This window comes from Ochlerotatus camptorhynchus, unplaced genomic scaffold, assembly GCF_037179485.1.
Source record: "Ochlerotatus camptorhynchus isolate MF236.1 unplaced genomic scaffold, CSIRO-AGI_Acam_v1.1 ptg000277l, whole genome shotgun sequence".
NCBI classification, from domain to species: Eukaryota; Metazoa; Arthropoda; class Insecta; order Diptera; family Culicidae; genus Ochlerotatus; species Ochlerotatus camptorhynchus.
In genome coordinates, this window is record NW_027040766.1 from 2473167 (window position 1) to 2497808 (window position 24642).

At 37.4% G+C, this 24642-nt stretch overlaps 2 protein-coding genes across 4 annotated transcripts; both read left to right on the top strand.

Annotated features, from left to right (window-relative positions):
• Positions 1-602: 602 nt before the first annotated feature.
• On the top strand, positions 603-23849 carry LOC135706316 (uncharacterized). Of its 3 annotated transcripts, XM_065227924.1 has the most exons (8): positions 603-638; positions 2356-2434; positions 2501-2558; positions 16247-16347; positions 16665-16870; positions 18914-20182; positions 20694-20745; positions 23391-23849. In XM_065227924.1, the coding sequence occupies exons 4-8, from the start codon at positions 16248-16250 to the stop codon at positions 23696-23698; spliced, it is 1935 nt and encodes a 644-aa protein (XP_065083996.1). In that variant the 5' UTR covers positions 603-638; positions 2356-2434; positions 2501-2558; position 16247; the 3' UTR covers positions 23699-23849. The 3 variants fall into 3 exon arrangements, with proteins under 3 accessions (XP_065083996.1, XP_065083998.1, XP_065083999.1); XM_065227926.1 differs by lacking the exon at positions 603-638 and having other exon boundaries at positions 2212-2434; XM_065227927.1 differs by lacking the exons at positions 603-638; positions 2356-2434; positions 2501-2558; positions 16247-16347 and having other exon boundaries at positions 16753-16870; positions 18914-19062; positions 19137-20182.
• On the top strand, positions 4253-14895 carry LOC135706373 (uncharacterized). Its single transcript, XM_065227985.1, has 2 exons — positions 4253-4298; positions 13616-14895. Exons 1-2 carry the CDS (start codon positions 4253-4255, stop codon positions 14893-14895), a joined length of 1326 nt encoding a protein of 441 aa, XP_065084057.1.
• Positions 23850-24642: the final 793 nt, after the last annotated feature.

Sequence of the window (24642 nt, forward strand, 5' to 3'; positions counted from 1 at the left end):
ATCGCGTATCTCTGTTGTTCATTACATACCAAGTGAAAACCTAATCATATATTGTCGTGGAATGTTGGCAAACGTATAAGATACTTACTTTACTTTTGCTGGTCCGACGTCCCTCAAGATTTGACCTGTATAACAAAGTTGCGCCAACTAACTCGGTCCCTGACTGCTTGTCTCCAATTTCTCGAGCATCCCACACTTCCTACATCTTGCTCCACTTGGTCTAACCACCTACACAGCAAAAAAAAAAGTAATATGCATCAACGTAATTCACATGATGTACAACAAAATGGATGTAATCAAGAAAAGTAGATGTATAATAACATCCATTTGGATGTCCTATTACATCGCTCCTTAAATTACACCGAAACAAAATTACCATTGTCCATTACGTTGCATCTGTGTAATATTCACATATTAATAACATAATTATTACACAGAATCAGATGCAACCAAGTCATTCCAAAATAGTTGTGTAATATTACACAAAATTTGTGTAATATCATATAATGTTGATGCTATATTAAATCTCGCAACACTGCCAAACTTCGTTCTGATGATGATTGATGCGCCATTTTAAGTTTGTTTGTTGTCGGGAGTGAATGTTTTTTTTTTCGTCAGCGTCGAGCTAAAATCTACATGTAAGTAAAATTATGCTTAATTTTGTTTTTGAATGGTTCAATCCTAGGGGTAGATCACTTGTGGTGCATTTATTACAATAAAACATAAATAAATGCATTTTGACTAGAAACAAAAAAAATAAATGCATTCTCTTAGTGCATTTTTTGTAGCGTGATGCTCTAAGTGACAGTTCCTACCAAAACATGTTGTTGTTCACATCGGTTAGCTCAAATCCAGACTCCTGACTAGAGAATTTTTTTCCTGAATCTCCTCGACTGAGAATGCGGAAAAAATCCGTCGAAATTCCCTGTAACCGATGGGAGCATCGGACGAAATAAACTCTGATGAAACCCACTGGAACCTCCGTTGACAGCAGCGAAAATCTCCATCGAAATCACCGGGAACTTTATCCGACGTGAACATTTGAAAACACTGTCGAATCTCCCCGGAACATCCGTAACATACAAAATATCCACCGAAATCATGCTAAGGTATTCTCTCCGCCGTGAACACGCATAAGCTTACTAGAAAATCCCTGCAACCTCCTCCGGTAGTAACGGAAATCTCAAACGAAATAGTGCAGAAGCTGCCTCCGGAACTTCCAGTGTCAACATCGAAAACCTTCTCCGAAATCGTGCTAAGCCCGCTTCACCGAGAACGCGAGAAAACCCCGGCAAAATTCCGTTGAACCTTCGTTGGCAGCATAGCAAATCTCCACCAGAATCTTCACCGAAAACACGAGGAAATTACGGGGCTTATTACGGATGTCACTTCCCGGTGAAAACTTGTCACTTGTCGTCACGGTGAAGTGATTCCCATTTGATTTGCACGGCAATCACGGCTCTAATTCTGAATATCACTTCCTTATCACCGTGTAGAGACACCCGTAATAAGGCCCGACATAGACATTTCCTGGAACATCCGTTGTTAGCACCGACAATATCCACCGAAATCGTACTTCTCGACCGTGCACACCAGAAAACTTCCACCGAAATTATTTGGAATCTCCACTGGAAGCATCAGAAATCGCCACCGAAACCGTGTGGAACCTCGTCCGCCATGAACGCAAGAGAATGCCATCGAAATTTTGTATTTTCACATTTTTTTATTGGTTATACTGTTTGTAATTGTAATTGTTATTTATTTAGTCAAACGTAATTCGAAAATTACGTAATTTAGTCAAACGACGTACAAGAAAAACTTTCCTAAAATCTGCATTTGCAGCATATAGAAAAGTCTCCAAAAGAATTCATGCAGAACCTCCTCCACCGAGAACGAGAGAAAATCCCGTTGGCAGCATCCAAACTCCTCACTGGCCAAAGCTCCTCTGATGAAAATGCGTGGAAACACCGTCGAAACTCCCTGGGAACCTCCGTTGGCAACGCAGCATATAACTAGACTAGAGGTCCACCAAAATCGTGTGGATAGACGATTTTTCTTTTCATGTTTTGTTTGTATATCTTGCTTTGTTTTGACGTTCACATCCCACTGAATGGTTGATGTAAACGATGGAAATTAAATGCATTTTTTTTATTAAATACATCGTTAATAAGCATTTTAAAAGTGATACGCCCCTAGGTTCAATCACTCATTCCGGTTGATTTAATACGTCAAAAACACGAAAAGACCTCCCCCAAATAGCGAATCTCCACTGTATTCCAACAAGAAACAATTTCGTCTTCCTCGCCGTTTTAGCTTCTCGCACATGAATGTAATTTGTATCTTTTATCCTTTCAGTGACACCACGGCAGGAACAGCTCCATCCGCATTGCTGAGCAGCACTCGTGCAATACGCTAAACGGACACCCAATCACAGGTACTAGGTACACCAAAAATTATGTTTATGTAGCGCTGTATCACATGTAAATTTTGAAAATTACAGATGCGTCGTGTATGCCGTAATAATATCCATTGACCGACAAGATCCTGCGAACACACAGGTGAGTGCTTTTTGAAAAGAAAAAAAAACAAACTAATTGTATGGTGTCAGTCGTATTAAACAGTATTAATATTGGCCCACCGGGTATTCCGGGAAAGCCGGAAAACCCAGGAATTTGAAATCACCGGGAGTTCAATGGGAACACCGGGAAATTTGTGCTGCCTCACAACAACAACAAAATTACTCGTGTTTACGTTATCGTTATCCAATTTTACACTGAACCTGAATCAAAGAACGGAGGCCTAACATTTTAAAACGGCACATAAACATTTATGAACAAACTTTTGTAGGACCTTTACACGCAACCTGGATCGATTACGCATGCAAGCAATTAACCCTTTCCTTCCCATGGTAGCACAGGTGATCCACAACTTTTCGATCCTTCTTTGGTTTGTAAATTCAGCTTTAAATAGTCAGCATTGATTTAAGCTTGATGATGAAGCAGTTGTGTAGCCAAAATCGAGATCCATCTGTATTTCAATTTTCAGTATTTATCATTCTTATCCAAAATTATTAACATGCAAGGTTAGAACATACATTTTATCATACCTATGTCTACGCGGACCATACCAGGAAAATTTATTTCAAATTTGAGTTTTGTCCTTGAGCACTAGTGCCATAACTGGCTCACTTACCCTATAGCAATAGAAGACATTTATGTTAAACCTTCTTTAGGTGTTAGGGTCAATATGACCCGAAAAGAACTTTCGAAACAGTATAACTTTTTATGGTGAGCAACTATCTGATCTGATTTTTCTTGACTTCTCCTAATTTCTGAGAACTAACATTTCTCGATTGATTTTAGAATATGTCCTTCATTTGTCGATTAACTTTATTCGCTTTCTATGGCGATCTGAGCGATGAATTTGCAATATCCGATGGATTTGCAAACCGAACAAAGTTAATCGATTCTTTGATCGACACATGGAGATAGGACATATTCTAAAATCAATCTAGATTTCTGCATTGAAATTGTTTCTGAAGGGGTACAGAAAAAAAAAGTTACGAATGTGGTGTTACGAGTCATATTGACCCGGATTTCAAACTATATTAGGAGAAGTGTTTTGCATTAAAACCTAAATGTTTATATGGTCAAATTGTTTGTGAGAGTCTAAATTTTGAGTTTCTGGTATGTAAAACCGGTTTTTACGTGATTGGCCACTAATAATCGATGCCAAATGAAGTCAGGTTCGGCCACAGTACCGGTATGTTGATCATTCTTCAAGTAGCATTTCTAAACTTGTTTATCTCGTGATCTCGACCACCTAGAAATTTCAAGTCTTCAGCAAAGTTATTCAGAAGGCCAAGACCATCCGGCACATGGACAGTTTTGTTCGGAATTTTGTCACTAAGTGGCGCTAGTGTGCTTGTAAAAAAGACCATTTTTTGAACTTGTTTTATCACCTAGAAAGTTCGAGTCTTGGGCCTTCACAAGATGGTCGCTATGGTTCGGAATTCTGGCACTACGTGGCACTAGTGTATGTAAAAAAGATCATTTTATCTTGTGGTTCCGACCACCTAGAAAGTTCAAGTCTTCAGCAAAGCTGTTCAGAAAGCCAAGGGCGTTTGCAACATGGACTGTTTGGTTCGGAATTCTGGCACTACGAACTTGTTTTAGCTTGTGGTCCCGACCCGACCACCTAGAAAGTTCGACTCTTTAGCATAGTTTTTCAAAAGACCAAGGGCGTCCACAAGATGGCCGCTATGGTTCGGAATTCCGTCACTACGTGGCACTATCTGTGTATGTGTGTGTGAATTGAATCTGTTGATATTACCAAATAAATAAGTTAATGAATATACTAGCCGTACTACATAAATTTAACAAAAAATGATAAATGTTGTACTATGGTGTCAGTAACAATATCAACTATAAACCTACATTTTATAATTTCCAGATATGATGGATATCACTTGTAAATGTTGTGGTTCAAAATTCAGCCATGTGACAATTTATCAAAGCCACATGCATATCCACAGGTTCAACACATCTTTTTCGTGTGGTCTTCATGGCTGTAACATCACTATAAAAAAATATTCAACATTTATATCACATTTGGGTAGATCACACATGCATATATCAAGTTCGAATATGTTTGTATACAAATGTACTGCTCATCAATGTTTTTTTTTACATGACAGTTTTGAAGTCATGACTAAACACCTAAAGGATCATTTGGCAGAAGGTGTTCCAGTATATTGCCCTCTAAAGTGCAGGAAAAAGTCATTCGAAACAGCGAACGCTCTAAAGATACACAACATATATTATCACAAAAACGTCGAGAATTTACGTGCTCCAGTAGACTGCGTCGAATCACCCAGTACAACAAGCTCTACAGTATTTGAAAATCAAAATGAATCGATAATTCATGTTGAGGAAAACCAGCACATTTCGAATGCCGCGAATTCATTCGGAACTATGTTTTTAGGGTTACTATCTAAACATCATGTCACGAGCGTTGCTGTGCAGCAAGTTGTCGATGCTATGGCTGAACTAACATCATCTCAAGAAAAATTCAACCGTCATAAGATTTCTAAAATTGCAAACAAATTTCAACTATCTGAATACGAAACTGATGAAATTTTGCATGATTTAGGAGCAGAAAATGTCAATTCTATATTATTCAATCATGACTACGGAATATTTCGCTCGGAACATATGCGTAAAAAATATTTTAAAGATAACTTCAGCTATGTTGAACCAGTACAAATAGAGATATCAGCTAACAGCAACCGTTACATTTACTATGTCCCTATTTTACGAACATTGGAATCGTTATTTTATGGAGGATTCGAACTCATCCCATCACTTTTTACCACTCATAGAAAGATTGACGGATATATGACGAACTACACAGAGGGTCTTCGATTCTTAAACAATATGTTCTGTCAACAAACCAACAGTGTGCATATATTTTTATATCAAGATGGCTTCGGTACTGTTAATCCATTGGGTGATGCTAAGACGCGTCATAAGCTGATTGGAGTATACTTCACTATCGGCAACATGCATCCAGCCTTACGGGCAACAACAGAAAATAGCTTCTTAGCTTTGCTGTGCTTAGAAAAAGATCTAAAATTATATGGAGTCGAATCTATCTTCAAGGTTCTTATAGATGACATAAAGCTATTAGAAACCGAAGGTCTGCAGATACTTATTGAGGAAACTAAGGTTGTGATTCATGGAACTTTATTCACATTACTTGGAGATAATTTAGGTATTTATTAAATTTATTCATAAACATTGGCTAGGGTAACCAATTGTAATATCCAGTACCGTGGATCCTCGGTAATCTGACCCTTTTTAATTTGCACCCCACTAATCTGCACGCAGTGCAACCTAAAAATTGCCCAAACGTCATTATATCCCAATGTCATGCCAAAAGGGCGAATCTGCTTCTGTAAATAATGGCTTTAGCAAGCACACACATGCAAATGAACGATACTAGCAGATAAAAGAAACATTCCTCTACCTGATAGCGTCGTAAATTTGAATGCGTGAGCTTTAATTCGCGAGAACTCGACGGCTAACGCCATTGTTCATAAAAGCAGATTCGCCATTTGATATGGAACATTGCAAAACGAAACGGCAAATAAGGCTACCAGAAATACGCTTTTCTGATGCTCATAGGGTTACTAGAACGAAGTGTCGTTCAGATTAACGGTTCCGCGGTACATGTTTCTTGTTGATAATTATTTTAACATGTTACTTAGGTCCAGTTTATTCAGTAGTTGTGAGTAAATATGCACGTTACAACATAATGCTATAGAGATTAGTGACGTTTAACACACGCACACTAGAGGGAGAAACGCCGTGTAAAGTTGTTTATTATTTTCCTCTGGCTAACCTAAAAATGTATGAAAGTAGATCTGTAAAAATGAGTTTGATATCGATTTGTTATGTATTTTCCTCGGATATTCACTAACACGCTCTCACATATCGCACCAATACATCCGGACGTGAAAATCTCTATTTACAGTACCCGTTCGATTATAGCAACATACGATTATTGAATCCTCAGCTTTCCACACACTTTATGCTAATCTGATTATCTGGGCAAGTCCAAACCTTCATAATGGATCATTGGAGATGCTGAGGTTTTGACAGCACCGTACCACAAACGAAGTGACAGACGACTAACTGGCGAAGAAATCCATTAAAATAATGTGGTTCACTGTAATAGAATTTTCTTGGAAGCTTGTGCCATCATCCACCAGATGGGTTAGTTTTTTTGTTTTGATTTGAAAAAAGTTGATTTTGTGTACAATTAATTTTTGACACACAGCAAAAAAAATGTAATATCGATCAACGTAATTCAAGCTGATGTATGAAATAATGATGTAATAGCAAAAAGCAGATACAATATTACATCAATCGATGTAATTTTGTTCGCAGAATCGATGTACATCGTACAATGTGATATTACGCAACCGATGGATTGACCTGGTTGCAGCAGTTTCGATGTAATATTCAACAACTTTTTTTGCTGTGCAGTGTGCAAAGAGTGTATCATTTTGTCATTTTTTTATGCATTTCAGTTTTGAGTAGAGTGAAAGAGAAAGAACCAAAACATTCTAATACATTTGGTAAAAATGCTAGTACAATCCAGTAGTAGTGTTGCCATGTGGTACAATCCAGTAGTAGTGGTGTTGCCATGTGGTACACTGAAAAATTGAAAAAGCAAGTTAGTCACTAAAGTTTTCGAGCCGCTCCGTCTGTCACTTCGTTTGTGACCGTACTGTGGCTACCACAGTATTTTACATTGGATCGTCCGTATTAGTAGCGCCAAATGCAAGCTGTGGTGGGTTCAAAACTCAGCCATCTAAAATGATCCATTATACTGACAATCTAAAAAAATTAAGCAGAGATTAAGACTTCAAGCTGCAGAGCATAAGTAAATTAACGACATTGAAGTCATGTTGCCAAAATCAAACAGATACTGATGAAAGTCACTAAACACAATTTGAATATTACATAAATATTTTAAGTTGATATACTGCCGTTCTACGCGTATCTGTCCCATGTTACTTTTGGGCGTTTTTCACTTTTGTTCATAAAACAGTACTCTTTTAGGTAGACTTCCCGCATAAACGCGAACCATCACATGACCTTACCGATAATGGTTATAAATTGTTTATAATCCCTGCTAAACTTCAACTGAAATGGTTATGGAACTTTACATGAACGTTTGTGTGATAAAGTTTTAACCTTATGTATTAGGGTTTTTTGGAAGCGGACCTTACAAATAATGGGTTGTTAAGAGCCATTACCATTCCAAATTCTTGTTTTCTCCATACATTTTCGGAAAGAGAACTATATTAGAACGTTTTTACTTATGGTTTGAGAACATTAATGGTTAAGGTTATGGTAGTCAGTAAGGTCCTTTAATGGTTTTGTATTATCGCTCAACTTTACGTGAAAAATATCGTGAATTGGTAATCAGTAATTTACAGGCAACCAATTCGCGATATATTCCACATAAAGTTGATCGATGTTACAAAACCATTCATGGACCTTACTGGTTACCATAACCATTACCATTAATGTTCTCAAACCATAAGTTAAAAGGTTTTAGTATAGTTTTCTTTCCGAAAATGTATGGAGAAAACAAGAATGTTGAATGGTAATGGTTCTTAACAACCCATTATTTGTAAGGTCCACTTCCAAAAAACTATAATACTTAAGGTTAAAACTTTATCATTAAACGTTCATGTAAAGTTCCATAACCATTTCAGTTGAAGTTTAGCAGGGATTATAAACAATTTATAACCATTTTAGGTAAGGTCAATTTATGGTTCGCGCTTATGCGGGTTTGGATTGAAAATAGAAAAACATATTGTTTGTTCTGGGTTTGTATAAAAACAACATCAAGCCTAATTGTCCCATGTTGAAATTCTACGCATAAGTGTCCCTCAAAGATTTTCTCGACTGAATTTATCATTACGAATCGATTTGTGTACACAAATTATGGAAACAGGATTTATACAATCAAAAGAAACAGTATGAACTATTTTAGGGAGTGGCAGTTTTATTTAATGTTGATAAATATTAAGAAAATCAGGATTTCATATAAAAAAGCCAGTTTCTAATTTCAAAAAAATGCAATATTAGACACTAATGTAGACACTCGCCACCCCCCACACTCGCCCTATAGTGTCTACTAGAGAGGGTCTAGTATAAAAGAGAAGCGGATTCAAAACAAACTGCCTTGGCAACCTATGCATGGGTAGTTTCTAGCAACACTGCCAATGCAATCCAGATGCCGTTGCTCGATTGACTCTGGCTTTGACAGTTCGTTTGGCTCAAAACCAGCTAGTCCGCTCCTCTCTTATACTAGACCCTCTCTAGTGTCTACGTGCAGAGGTGGCAACAGTACATTTTTTGAAAAACCATCGTCCAGAGCGAAACAAAACAGCCAGCACACGGGCGGCCGTTTATAACTACATTCCAAGCGAACAGCGGAGATAGAGAATAAATAAAATCTCGCAGCCTGATTTTTCCAAACAGTTTATTGTAATGAAATTTTAGCTGCAGGCTTGCGTGTGACAGTAAATTACCAACTCCCTTATTTACGCATAATTTTAACATTAATGCTTATGAGTGGTCAGTCTTCATTCTTATCATTTAATTCCATGCAATAAACATCAAATAAATGCAGTAATTAGCCAGAAATCAGCAAAATTCTACACGACATAAATTTATGTAGCGCGCGCCGCTGGTCTTGTCTGCTTCTTTGTGCGAAAATGTTCTGTCGCTGGCAGAAAACAGTTTAGAAATGTCATGACATTTTTGCCGCTTGCCAGTTTGTTTTTGTGTGTCGTCAAAATGGTTATCGCAAAAAGTATCAAATGTTAAGGAAAAAATGTTAAACTCCAGGACTCGTGCCACCACTGTCTACGTGTTTCATGAAAAGCCCCTTATATAATATAATAATACGTAGTATAAAGGTCAACTCCGTACGGAAGAAATTTGCATGTGCATGTCAACTCTTCCAAAGTATTTCTTAAAATCATCGAAGCCCACGTTCAACGATCGTGTAACTTATTGATCTTTTGTCCACAGCATGTCAGCCATAAATCTATGGTTGGACTCAAAATGATTAAGCACAATCTCCTTTAGGCCTACGTTCATCTTGCTAAGGAGTAGAACAAGATGCTATGAAGTTTATGTTCTAAATAGTGCATTCATCATTAGTTTCTTGAGATGCCCATTCTTCAAATGGTTTTATAGATGTGTCAACAAATTTATTGTTGGTATAATTTAATGATTGAAAGCTATACAAACTATCTAGGATCTTCCAAAACTGCGGAGAACGCAAGCACGCTCATGTAACCACAAGAGTAAAGACGTCAAACGCAACGTGACCATCAAAGCAACACTGACAGTAACAGTTCCTAGTGGGACTAACATGCGTAGAATTTCCTACTTCAGTGTAAATTTCTAGGCATAACAGTCCCTTTAAATATTGTTCGTATAAAAATAGGCTTAACTATTTCATTGAAGGTAATTTCTGTAGTTTTCACTAAAACATATTGATTCTGTTGAAATGTGAACAATGCGCTAACTTGTTTTAACGTATATTTCTTCCAATGAGCAGAAATGATTCGAAACATTATTCGCGATTTTCTCAGAAGCAACTGTTGAAACATGGGACTGATATGCGTAGAACGGCAGTATAGTAATGTGAAAGGTACAACAACTACTGAATCAGATACCATAGGAACTTTCATTATACGCATAATTTATGTATTTTATGTTCATGTATTTTAGAAAAAATAAAAAGCAGTTTTTCACTACGCATCATTTCAGATATACCGTCATTTTGTGTATCACAGCAAACAGAAAAGAATGATGCGAGGTTTAAGCAATCTGAAATGTGCTGAAATGATGCGTCGAAAAAAAATTGCTTTGAAAGTTTCTAAAATACATCGAAGTAAATTTAACCATGGGACATTTATACGTATAGCGGCAATCAGCATTATATTATTATTATCATAGAGTCCGTACCTTGACCAATTGTTTGTCTGTGCATGTTTATACAGGATATACGAAAGGCGTATAAAAGCTACTATGTAAGTCACAATAGGGAATGCACTTGCCCCGTTGTTAAATCCATAAAAAAAATAATTAGCATATTAGAATTCAGTAGACCTTCAGTTAATTGTTTTTTTTTTTTTTTTTTTTTTTTTTTTTTTTTTTTTTTTAGCCGGCGCCGGTGGTGTAGTGGTAAGCGTGACTGCTTTCTCACCCCAATGGGTGTGGGTTAAATCCCAGCCGAGGTCGGTGGGATTTTTCTGAGGCATAAAAATCTCTGGTCACGTCTTCCTTCGGAAGGGAAGTAAAGCCGTTGGTCCCGCCCCATGTATGTGTGTTGAATGGGTGCGATATCCTACGCAGGTGTGGAAGCTGCCTTCCTGCACATTCGATTGCTGTCAATGGATGGCAATCGATGTCCGTCGGTGATTGGCACTAGATTGCGGAACAGAGACCGACGTTAAATAAAAAAAAGAAGAAGAATTGTTTTTTTTCTAGATAGCCCTTTTAAATACCTTTATTTTATTTTTTTATTATTGAAAATTGGTCTAGTAGTTAACAGGTTATAAATTTTCAAAGTAGGGTATACATATAAGCAAAAATGTCGATTTTGTGGACCACCCTAACTCAGGAAGGTGAACCCTAAGGACGAAATAAAAAAATACGGGTCTACAATTTTTTGATAAGGAACATATATACACTACCAGCATAGACAAATAGACATAACGCATTGAATATCTTTAACTGTCAAACATCGTCGCTAAAACACTAACCTATGGCCAAATTGCCCCACCTACCACTACAGAAAAATCTTCATAACTAACATCAAGACGAATTATGTATTTCTGATTTTATTAAGGGAGCATCCATTAAGCACGTTACGTGAAAGGGAAACCTCCTTCCCGAGAGCGGGACGCACTTAATGGTTAGCCCCTAACATATGAGGTTTAACCCGACACTCCTCCCAGAGGTTTAATTAGATTGTACTAATGAAAACAGGAAAACATATAACAATCACAGTGATTTTAAAAGTGCGTGGAATTAGGAATCGCAATTTTCAAATGCGCAGAATTAAGCACAATTACATAGTAATCAATTTCCGTTTTTTAACACGTTTAGGTCGTAGGTTTTGTGTGTGTATATTTTTCTAATATACTAACAGACAAACAGACATAACACTCGCATCTTGTTCATCGAACACGCGTTTAACGGTCAATTTAATAATATCTTAGTAGGCAGCACCGTCGCCTGTGGCGCGCATAGTCAATTCCCTTGCGTTTGACATTTACACACTACAGCCATCTATTGAGCGTATATGGCCGTGAGAGTGTCCTCAACAGATAGCGTTAGTGTTTAACGACGATGTTTTATAGTGAAAGAGATTCAAAGCGTTATGTCTGTTTGTCTGTGATACTACTAAAGGGTGATACGGTCAAAATTTGGGCAATATCAACTTGACGTATTTCTTTCAATTTTGCATTAAAAAAACCTGAACACCCCTCATTTTGAAGGTGTGTGTGTGTAGAATGTTGCTCCTATTTTGATTTTGGAATTCACTCTTCAGTTGTCAAAATGCCGTCCAAGCAAGAAGAGCAGCGTATCAAAATTTTGCTCGCGCATCGCGAAAATCCGAGCTACTCGCACGCAAAGTTGGCAAAATCGCTAAAAGTTGCCAAATCAACCGTTACAAATGTAATTAAAGTGTTTGGGGAACGTTTCTCGACAGCCAGGAAGTCTGGATCGGGGGGAAATCGAAAACCGGAAGCCGCTGAGACGACAAAGAGAGTTGCCGGTAGTTTCAAGCGAAACCCTAACCTCTCTCTCCGAGATGCCGCAAATAAGCTGGGTGTATCGTCTACAACCGTGCATCGAGCCAAAAAACGAGCCGGACTATCGACTTACAAGAAGGTAGTGACTCCAAATCGCGATGATAAACAAAATACGACGGCCAAAGCGCGATCCCGGAGGCTGTACACGACGATGCTGACGAAGTTTGACTGCGTGGTAATGGACGACGAAACCTACGTCAAAGCCGACTACAAGCAGCTTCCGGGACAGGAGTTTTATACGGCAAAAGGAAGGGGAAAGGTAGCAGATGTTTTCAAGCACATGAAACTGTCAAAGTTCGCAAAGAAATATCTGGTTTGGCAAGCCATCTGTACCTGTGGCTTGAAAAGCAGCATTTTCATAGCTTCCGGGACTGTCAACCAAGAAATTTACGTGAAAGAGTGTTTGAATAAACGTCTGCTGCCTTTCCTGAAGAAACACGGTTGTTCCGTACTGTTTTGGCCGGATTTGGCATCTTGCCATTACGGTAAAAAGGCCATGGAGTGGTACGCCGCCAACAACGTGCAGGTGGCTCCCAAGGACAAGAACCCTCCCAACACGCCAGAGCTCCGCCCAATTGAGAAATACTGGGCTATTGTCAAGCGGAACCTAAAGAAGACCAAAAAAACTGCTAAGGGCGAGCAGCAGTTCAAGGCAAACTGGCTTTCTGCGGCGAAGAAGGTGGACAAGGTGGCTGTACAAAATCTGATGGCAGGGGTCAAGCGTAAGGCCCGGCAATTCGGATTTGGAAAAGCGGAAGGCTAACTGAATATTTTTCCTGAATTTTATACTAATTGAACTTGAAAATGAAATTTAATTTGATTTTTTAAATAAACGATTTCACCGATTTACACGCGTTTTCCCTTGACCAAATTTTGACCGTATCACCCTTTATATCAGCACTACCTTTGGGTAAAAAGAGTTCATCGCTAGTATCAATAATATTGTTTTACTACTTAGTTGAATTTTCCTATTTCTAAACTGCGCAGGATTTGGGTGGTTTACGGTAATTATCCGGCATTTCTTTTGTTGGTCATTGTACAGTGTTGGTTATAAGTGGTGTGACTGTATCCTTAGTTCTTGTACGTTTTCAATAAAATTGTGTATATGCATGCCACTATTAGGTCATGGGCGATATTTTTGTTAGTTATAAGAAAGTTTAACATTTTGTATTGCTCTGTTAGGAACACATCAAATAGCTGGATTGGTAGAAAATTTCTCAGCCCAGCAGTATTGTTCACGGTATTGTTACACTACCTTAGAAGACTTCCGGCGTTCTCCACTAAAAAGCTGTCAAATGAGGCATCAAACTACATATGAAAGAGATCTACAGAATTTTTACAGTAGCGGAAATCCGATAAGAGGTGTTAAAAAACCAACGATTTTTAATGAACTCAAACATTTTCAACTATTCGAATACGGAATGCCGCCTTGTTTGGCCCATGATTTGTTTCTTGGATGTTTCAACTATGATATCATGCTAGTATTTCGGCGATTTATCAGGAACAAGCTGGTTGGAGAAAAATATGTACAAAGTAGGCTGAACTATCTTTTGAAAAAGTTTGAGTTGAACTCAAGGATCAACCTTAATTTTAAAAAGAAGTGTGTCACTAGCAAAGCTATAGATATGTGGCATATGATGCAAGTGATACCTTTGTTACTAATCAAGATCAAAAAAGTTCAAGCTGACCCTGCGTTTAAACTCATTATTATGTTGAAAAACATAACTGACTTAATTACAGCTCCTCTGATCTCTGTAAGGCAAGTTGGGATGCTAAAACTCGAGATAAGTCATTACTTAGAAATCAGATCATCTCTTTTTATGACTCTTCTACGGCCTAAACACCACTACCTTGCACATTATCCCCATCTCATCCTTCAGTACGGACCACTTATGCAATTCAGTACTCTAAGCGGTGAACGCAAGCATTCTTACTTCAAAACAGCACTGCGACATGCAGGAAATTACAAAAATATTTTGAAGCTATGTAGCGAAAGACACCAGTATTGGCAAGCGTATTTAAGTACGGATAAGCAAAGATTCAATGAAAAGGTTGTGTACGATGGCATCGTGCGTACCTGTAATGAGTTAGACGAAAATGAAAGACATATAATGGAATCATTTGATTGTTATGCACAACACTACAAATACGTGAATTCAATTATCTACATGGGTACTTGTCTCAAAATTGGACACTGTTTGTTTATGGAGCATGACGACTACGAGGAATCTTTTAATACCATTTCGATAAAAGGAATCGTTCACAATGACATCACCAATGACATTGTTGTATATGGTGAAATAATGAGTGCAACTTATTTTACGGAACTCGGAATCCCAGTTGTTGAGGATGACAATTGTACCAAAACATTGAGCTGTGTGAACGTGAAAGACCTGCCGGACATTACGCCTCTCAAGTTATATACCTGCCAGGGAAATACGTATTTGTTCAATAAACATGCCATTCCTAGAAAATAAGGTAAGTTAGTTCAAATGAACTTAAAATAGACAATAAAAACATCAAATAATTTACACCGTCTCCAACCAAAGGTTGTACACACTGAACACTTAAAATTAGACATCGGACAACACACAAGATCACTTCGTTATTGACTAAAGAAAGTGATAAAGATTCAAATAATAGATGCATACTTCGTCTTCACCTTCTCTCGATCGAACACTCCCAGCTTCTTTCTCAACCCTTCGAATCGGACAGCGTTCAAAGCCTTCGTTAAAGATGTGTTCCAACATAGGGATTGATTCTACCGTCAATCCTCCAGTGGCGACATGATCTCGATCGAAGTGGTGCTTGACCCTCTTGCACTTGACGTTCTTCGCCATTCTGATACACTCCCTCTATTGTCCGCGAACAACGGAACAAGTTTAACATCTTCCAACCCAAGGTCACTAAGGATTCCTGTGCTTCAGCCGCTGCAGAACTCAATGCCACGTGCACTTTTTCAGTAGTGCAAATAAAAATTCCACTATGAAGCATTTTGAATATTACATATTTTTATAAGCATTCAGCGAAAAATATTAATTAGTTTTAACTTGCTAAAACGTCTTGTCTACCGATTCGACAAAAAATTAAAAATCCAAGCCTAATTGAAAATCATACCTACCACAATGTGAAAGTAACAATTAAACCATAAGAAAGAGGAACTAATACCCTTATCAAAAAGATCAAAAATTCGCCTATTTGAAGTAACAAATCTCGCAAAGTTCAAGAATGATTAGCTATGAATCTTGATAATGTCCTCATGTGATCTTCAAAAAATGTATCAGCCCAAGGGCTTAAATTCAAATTTATTCTATAGAACTGTTCCTAGACACGTATTTTTTTTTTTAAAACTTATGGAAAAATATCAAATTCCAGTTGTCTTTTTAAATAATCTGAATTGTGTACAATTATGGACATATCTGAATATTATTGACATTTTATTGCGATATTAAATTTTAAAATAGATCATTTGGTTTTTCAATAGTTATTTTTCGGTTTTCTACATTTAAAATAATATTTCGTAACGTTTTTCTTCAATTGTTTAACCGGGAAATATGTGTTGAGCACTCGGGAATAATCGGAATTTAAATTTCTTAAATTCAGTGTCTGCCCTGCTCATGTAAAGATCAAAACAATCGTCAACTCTCCACAACACGATATTCTACAATTAAATGTTTTTATAAGTCTTTATTTCATCAATCGTAAACTTGAGCCCAAATTAGCTTGATCTTATTTAGCATGGTTTATGTGAACAAAAAGCATGTGTGTCACAAGTAAAAGAGCGTTTATTAAGATTGTTATTGATAACAATTGTCATATTTTTTACAGTATGAATTCTTCAATGTTTCGTCTTATTCGCATATGCAATGCGCACAGAAGAAAATCATATGTTAAATGTGTTCCTTCAATCGTTAACTTACTAGCAAGAGGTGAGTTTTGCAATTTTATTTTATTTAAACTGAACCGATTTTTTTTTATGACACGATTTGTCAGCCTCTTTTTTGATTTATTTGTAATCTTCTATGAAAACTTTTTGTGGCCTTATTGAATCAATTTATACCTTAAACATCCATCTAAAAGATGCATGAGAATTATTTAGAATAACGTTAACATTATTGAAAGATAAAAGTAAGATGCATGTTGGCTGACAAAATCAGGTCATTAATCTGTTGAATTTCAAGAAAAGCACAGTGCAATGATTTTATGTTTCCATTAGTTTATCAACAAACACTTTTTACTCTTGCAGGTCGATCACATTTTCAAAAAGATTTTACCAAGGTCGTTTTGGAAGTAGACGGATCCATGATCGTCGAGGACGAGGTTCTAGATTTATTATCATCAGAGGGATTAAGCTTTATGCTATTAGAAAATTCTGAAGAATGGACGCTAGCCGAAAGCAACCTTACTTTCAGCATTGGTAACAATGACCAATTTAACACGCAGCAAACACAGGTAAGGATTTTAAATGTATTATACGCACAGACAAACAGACATAACACATTGAATAATTCTCACTGTAAAATATCGTCGCTAAAACATTACCGCCATCTGTTGAGCACACTGTGGTGGGTAGTACACTGAACAGATGGCGGTAGTGTGTAAACGTCAAATGCAACGGAATTGACTATGCGCGCCACAGGTGGCGGTACTACCAACTGCGATACTTTTAAATTGTCCGTTAAATGCTTGTTCGATGAACAACTTACGAGTGTTATGTCTGTTTGTCTGTGTTATACGTATAATAAAAGGGGCAAGACGGCTCTTAATCACAAGTAATTAAGCCGAGAAAATCGCGTTTTAAGTTTGCTTCGTACCGTTGCTTCTTAGGGATGGTCCATTAATTATGTCACGCAAATTTGGTCCATTTTCAACCCCCCCTCCCTCCCCCCTTTGTCACATTTTTTGTATGGACCTTAATTTTTTTTTTTGTATGGCTCGTCACAGTTTTCAAAACCCCCCTCCCCCCTAAATGTGTGACATAATTGATGGACGACAGCTTATGTGATAGGACAACCAATTTGCCTGTCTTTCAAACTTTTTCAGAACAAAGTTGTTGAGTTAATCTAGTATTATGAAAATATGTGTGATTAGCGCTACCACATGCATTTAAAAACTCAGTTTTGACAAAAACGACTATGGGACCCACATTCGAACTTTGTATAAAACTTTTCCCGCAAATTTCAAGGCAATTTAAGTGCAAACGCATTACCCAAAAAATACCCCTAAAACCAGTTCTTACGAATTTTTGAATGGATAATGGATGTATTTTGGCCTAATATCATATTTTGGCCCACCATTTTAACTCATAAAATTTATAAAATTTTAGAATATTGTGAAAGTAACATTAAAATTATTACACTACTAAGCGTCTTAGATTTTTGTTTTCAGTAAAAACGTTTCATTTATGATTTAGCGGTAGTAAATTGAAAATATACTCACGCATTTCCACATTCGTGCTGAATCGGTCCAAAGTCAAAGTGGCATAATTGTACCCACCTTTCAAGAGTTTTGTAAAAATGTATACATTTTAAATGTATAAATGGGGTTATTGCGTCATTTAGATTCGATTGAAACCGTTGCTCAGAGAAGCGTCTTTTTTTCTTTGATTTGTTTTCCGTCGATCTGTTTTCCGTACTGAATATGAATGCTACCGATGCCAGGTAGGCAGCTCCCACACCTGGACCCTACCTATCGACCCATCAACCCAGGGACCGGGTACCAGCGGCTTTACTTCGTGATCAGGTAACAGGGATACCTCAGAAAATACGGAGGCGCCAACTGGGATTGAATCCAGGCCTTTTGGGGTGAGAGGCAATCACATTTACCACTACACCACATATTTTCGGAGTGTTATATGGTTTATTGGTGGTCCAAAATAAAATGTATTGGTCCACATGTTCTGCTTACTTGTTTGTCAAATTGCGTTGTGCAACGATTTCCTTTGGCAGAAAACATTCAGCTCTTTGTAATGACCTGATAAATTTACCATTTATTTTAACAAAATCATATTTTTTTTTAATTTATACTGACTTCCTAAAGCGGACCAAACCTCCGTTACCCTATCATTCGCTCGGTGGGAGCTTTCTCGTTGGGTTGCTTTCTAGTTCGGTAGTGAGATCGGGGTGACGTCCCAACTAAAAATCAGTTATCTCGTCAGTAAATGTTGTTGAAGTAGCCTTGATATTTCATTGTTGTTACTTGGTAGAGATCTTGGGAGCTGTTCTGTATGAAAAATTACAGTTTAATAGTTTAAATACTATCCTCACTATTGAATTGCATTCATTAGATGGGATGAGGGTGCTTTCCAATCAGTAAATGATGACTAAAATAGAAAGAAAAAAATGATTGCGCAATTTTACACATCAGGTATTTATATTTTTAATCTTTAAATCCACATTAGAACTATATCACTTATTGACCTTATTTGTTGGGTGGCATCAATCTTCATAATAATTATATTGAACATTTTTTCTCTCTCTCATTATATATTTTCAGATTTCTCAAGAGCTACTCAATTGTCAACCACCAAGTGCCATCAATTCTGCACTATTATCTATTGAATATGGCAATTGTGATATTGTCAATGCCAGTGTATCAAATCTTTCAACTAAAGAAGACCCTCTGGCAGTACCGAGCACATCAAGGTTAGAGAAACGAAAACTATCTTTGGACGATAGTGCACATCTGACTCACAAACGCATTGCGAATCTGTCTACAGATCAATACTCGAGTATCCTGTCAATCGCTTCAACTTGTACCACGCGCGAAGAAGCATACTGTTCTAATATCTATGTAAATGATTCGCAACTATCCGTGCAAGACGACACGCTGTCTGTATCCGTCACCTCAGGAGTGGAAGAAAATTCATCGTCACAAGGGGTTGACGACACTGCTGCTACACCTGATCCTAACACCCTCAGCCAAAAGTGTACGGCACAAGTTCCAGTCGCTCCTAAAAATAATGACCTTCCTACGTCAGTTAAATTGGCCAAATTCGAAGTCGACTGGAAAATAATTCCAAACGACGTAATGCATCAGCTGCAAGGCCGTCAACCTAACGTTGGATACAGGGGAATATCGGAAACAAACTATAACCGATTTGTTGACCACTTAACTGCTCAAATAAGGACTACAAGTTCAAAGATTCCGTTCTTTGTCTTTAGAAGAGTTGCTCTAAAGATCATCAACAAATATCCCACACTCCGAGATTGCGATGACGAAGGACATACCATAGGTGACGGGTCTAATAGTTTAGCTGACAAACTACGCAATCATAATGCTTATTTAAACAGAGCCCATCGAAGTGAAGTACATACCACACGTCGCAAGGTTTGCTTCAATCGTCGATGTACAGTGGGTGTACGCCCAGAATACTTCAAATCCGGTAAAAATCATTGTAGTAAAGACCTTTTAATTGTGCTTACAAGAAAACGAGTTGACAACTTGAACGAAGATGCTTTGATTGGCACAGAAGCATTCATTCGCCATAAAATTGACAGTTCTATCAATCTACACACGCTGCATCAGGAATTGCCATCGATTGGTAGGAACGAGGTTCTAAACTACCATTTCTATAGAGCCACTGGGTGTAGTGCTGAAGCATTCAGTACTAATTTCGCGAAAAAAAGAGCAAAATTAATCGAAGTGTCGAAGTCTTACAAGCGACCGCTGCATATTCCATCTAAAGCATCTGATTTTGAAGTACTTGAAGGCGTTTCAAGATTGCTTGGGGAAAATGTTTCATCGTTAATTCACGAAATTGAGGTAAATGAATATATTTGTCATATGTTGCCTGCCGTTTATAGATACACTTCTATCTCTTTTTACGACACTTTTTTGGATGCTATTTTTGATCGTGTGATCTCAATTTTCAACTAAATTCAATGCAACTAGTTTCAAAAAATTCAAAGAAAAATCAGATGGGGTCATGCTTTAATTATGTCACGTGAAATTTAGTAAATATTAACCCCGACCCCCCTCCCCCCTCTTCTCTTCATCAAGTTTTTCCTATACCCAATATATTGCTTGTCGCACATTTCTTCGCCCCGCTCCCATTTAGAGCGTGACATAATTTGTGAATCACTCTTTTCAAACATGCTTGTATCTGATTGTTTTTTTTATACAGTAAAAATCCAACATTGCTACATTTGCACGAACCGCGTAAATGGAGGGATTCTTGCACTATTGTTCACTCGCATGGCCCTTTGACCTTTCGTTGTCAGTGCACAAACTAATATCTTTTGAATTGTTTTTTTTTTTTGCAATACTTACACAGGATATCCATGAGATGCAGTCAACTGATAACTTCCCTTCAATTGTGTTCCTTGGTAAGTTAATTCGGATTAGTTTAGTTATTGGTTAAAGTCAAGGTAAGTAGAAGGGAGGTAGTCCGATCTGGTTAGTCAGTGGGTGTGGGGAGCGCAGGGAAACATGCTGCGTGGGGGCGGGAAAATGACAGCTGGCTGACACGGTCAAAAAGAGTTACTCACAAAAGCAACTTATCGATAAAAAACGTTAATTTTTGCTTACAATAGGCTCTTTTTTAATAACAATATACTACAAATATAGTAAACGTTTGCTAAATGTTAGGTAATTGATAATTATCGATAATTTCAGTATGTGTAAATTTTAAGATTATTAGGGATGTGCATTTTAGCGTGAAAGTAACTCGCCAGCTGTCGAAGTCTGGGGTGGGACGTGCTGTCAAATCAGCCTACTGATCATTCTTGTATGAAATTGGTTCCAAACGTAAACAAACCCTGTAGATTTCTTATGGCTTGTTTACGTTTGGAACCAGTTATGCGAGGTAGGCGAAGATTGTTCGTATTTGACAGTCACCTCCCCCCCTTGGTCGTAGTGCATTCCAATATGGCAGAATGCATAATCTGACAGATTGGAGTACCTCCCTTATACTTACCTTGGTTAAAGTGTTAATATAGCATATTGTGCACATTGACGGAAAGTGCGAAAACGCTAATAAAAGTGCGCGTTTACGTAAAAATTGTTTTGTTGTCTTCGGCCCACTTTTTCCTTGCATCATAACGAAAACAGCTTGGCCAGTGAACCGGAAAAACTGAGAAATAACCGGGAATTTGAAAAGTAACCCGGAAAAATCCGGGAATTCTATGAGAGAACCGGGATGAATCACAAAAACTTTAACATGCATTTATTTAAAGTGTATAGATTATTTTTTTTTGTAAAAGTTTCTCATTGACGATAGACTTTCACTATGTTTGTACAAACTATTCATAAAGTTTATGAAAATTAAACTAAAGTAGTAATCAATGATTTCTGGATCATGTAGATTTCACCACAGATAAACAGACATAACACTCGCAAGTTGTTCATCAAACAAGCATTTAACGGTAAATTTAAAAGTATCGTAGTTGGTAGTACCGCCACCTGCGGCACGCATAGTCAATTCCCTTGCGTTTGACGTTTACACACTACCGCCATCTGTACTGCGTACTACCCACCATAGTGTACTCAAAAGATGGCGGTAATGTTTTAGCGACGATGTTTTACAGTGAGAAATATTCAATGTGTTATGTCTGTTTGTCTGTGATTTCACCTCTATTACTTTTTGTATTACCACAGACAAACAGACATAACACTCGCAAGTTGTTCATCGAACAAGCATTTCACGGTCAATTTAAAAGTATCGTAGTTGGTAGTACCGCCACCTGTGGCGCGCATAGTCAATTCCCTTGCGTTTGGCGTTTACACACTACCGCCATCTGTTCTGCGTGCTACCCACCACAGTGTACTCAACAGATGGCGGTAATGTTTTTGCGACGATGTTTTGCAATGAGAAATATTCAATGTCTTATGTCTGTTTGTCTGTGGTATTACTTTTCTCTCAATTATTGGTACACATTTTTTTTTAATTTTCCGTAATTTTTATCTCAAACTTCTAAGAGATGAATGAATATGTAATGTTGGACGTCCCTGATACCACTAACCTGCATAAAATTTAAAATCTAACAGAAATTGGTTCATAATTTGTTTTGACTCACCAAAAGTTTTTAAATTTTTAGTAACGTAATTTTTCTACATCAATGGAAATATGTCGATAGGCTTATGCAAATTCCATAATAATAATGGGGCAAAAGAAAATGCCCAATTTAGAATTGAAATTTCCTCTGCGATTTTTCATAAAATTACAAAAACATTTTTTTATTATTAATATATTATTTTTTTCATTATTTAATTAAATAATTATTTTTTTTTCGTCCATTGTTATTTATTTTGTCATAAAAAATAACAAGACTGGGATCTCGAAAAAAAATCTATCGCCGAGACCCGCACATTTTTTCAAAGTCTCAGAGTTATGGAAATTTTTCGAAGTCCCTAAAACTACGATATCTTGAGAATTGTTTATAGTTCGAGATCTCGAATTATCTCTCTGATTCTTAATTTTCCAAGTTCAAGATCTCTCAATCAATTTCGATGTCCAATGTTTAAATTCCCGAAATGGGTTCAAATGACCCATTCGATTCAAACCAATATCAATTTTCCTTAAGCAACTAATTGACAGTTTGGGGTGATTTGTTTACAAAATTTGAGGTTAGAATTTGAAAGTGCACTTGCCAATTAAGTTGAAACATATTTTTTGAAAAAAAAAAATAAGTGGTCCTTACACTTACACTTATTAATAAAGAAGTTATACTTTCAATTTCATAAAATGCTTGCTGCAGTCTTGCTACTGAAAATAATTTTCTCATGACCTAAAAAATTTGCACATGGTTGCGGTTTTGAAAAAACAACACTTTCGTTTTTCGTTGAATATTAATATTCAATTTGGAAAATTTTGTGATTTGAACCTGGAAAACCGAGAATTTCAAAATTGATTTTAACTGGCCACCCTGTGAAAAAATGCGCAGAAAAAAACCAAGACGATGAGCGATTTTGCAGGTTTTAGGAGTCTAGTTAGAAATGCAAAATACAATAATTGATTTCATTAATTTTTCAGATCAGACCGACAATGGGCAAAAGTTTTTTATTCAGGCCGAAAACACACTATTGACCTTAGGCGTCAATAATATCATTCATGCGTTCCAGCAGCTTTTGGCTGTATATTTTGTGTATTTCTACAAATATCCTAAAGATGTATCCAAAACACTAGAATTTCTCCAAATGTTCCTTTTGAAGCTGTATCCAGAAAATGGCACGCGCTCAACGGCCACTATTGTTGGAAGACATCAGCGTATGGTGACTTCATTAATATCAAAAATATCAAAATTGGATTGGAGAAAACAACAGACCGAAAATAAGAACTAGTCCAGCCTACTCAAATGCCATTGCTTCCAAAATTAAAAAGCATTTTACCCACATCCAAAAACCGAAAAGCATTTTGCACACATCATGTTTTCGATGAGAGAGAAAAGTCTTCATTCACGTAAAACGTCATTTAATCGGAATATATATCTTGGCGAACGTCCTAACGTTGATTTAAAATGGTATATCTCTCCGCAAAACCAGGAAACAAATATCGAACGTTGCTTTCCGTGGTGAGTGTTTTTTCGTTTGCTGTTTTTGTTATAAGAATTATTTAATCAGATATTCTCTATTCAAACTATTATACTATAGCAAAACTATCTGCAAGTTTAATCAGAAAACCTTCATTTGACCGGGATGCGTCAACGAAAGATAAAAAATATCGCCAAAAGCCGAATGATCCTGGGTTTCTACCACCCTATGGTCCTCCCTTGAACCAAAATGCCGGAGAAAGTCCAACCAGGTAGCTGTATCTTCTACGTGACAGCAGGAATGTTGATTGTCCATGGTGACGGAAGGATCGTGGGTTTCTACCACCCGGTGGACCGCGTTTCAGCCTGACGGAGAACTATACGCAGTCGTAATTTTTTGGCCAACCCTGTGCAGTACTCCACGCATTTCCAGAGGAAGCCGCAACCTGTAAGTTGAAATAATTTTTACAAATTTTAGTTGATTTATTGACGATTCCGTTTTTATCTTTGCAGAACATCCGCGACGAGATTTCTTGCCTTCAACCAGACGGTTAACTAGGCAGAGACGCCATGCTTTCTGGGAACCCTCAATGCCGACCAATACTGTAAGTGCTTCACGCAGTGCCGGAGGAAGTCCATTCAGCTAGCAGTACCTTCAACGTGACCCGAATTCAGTAGGAATGCTGATTGTCCATGGTTCATGGCTCCTACCACCCAATTCCTGCCCTTCAACACAACGGAGACTAGTCGTTATGC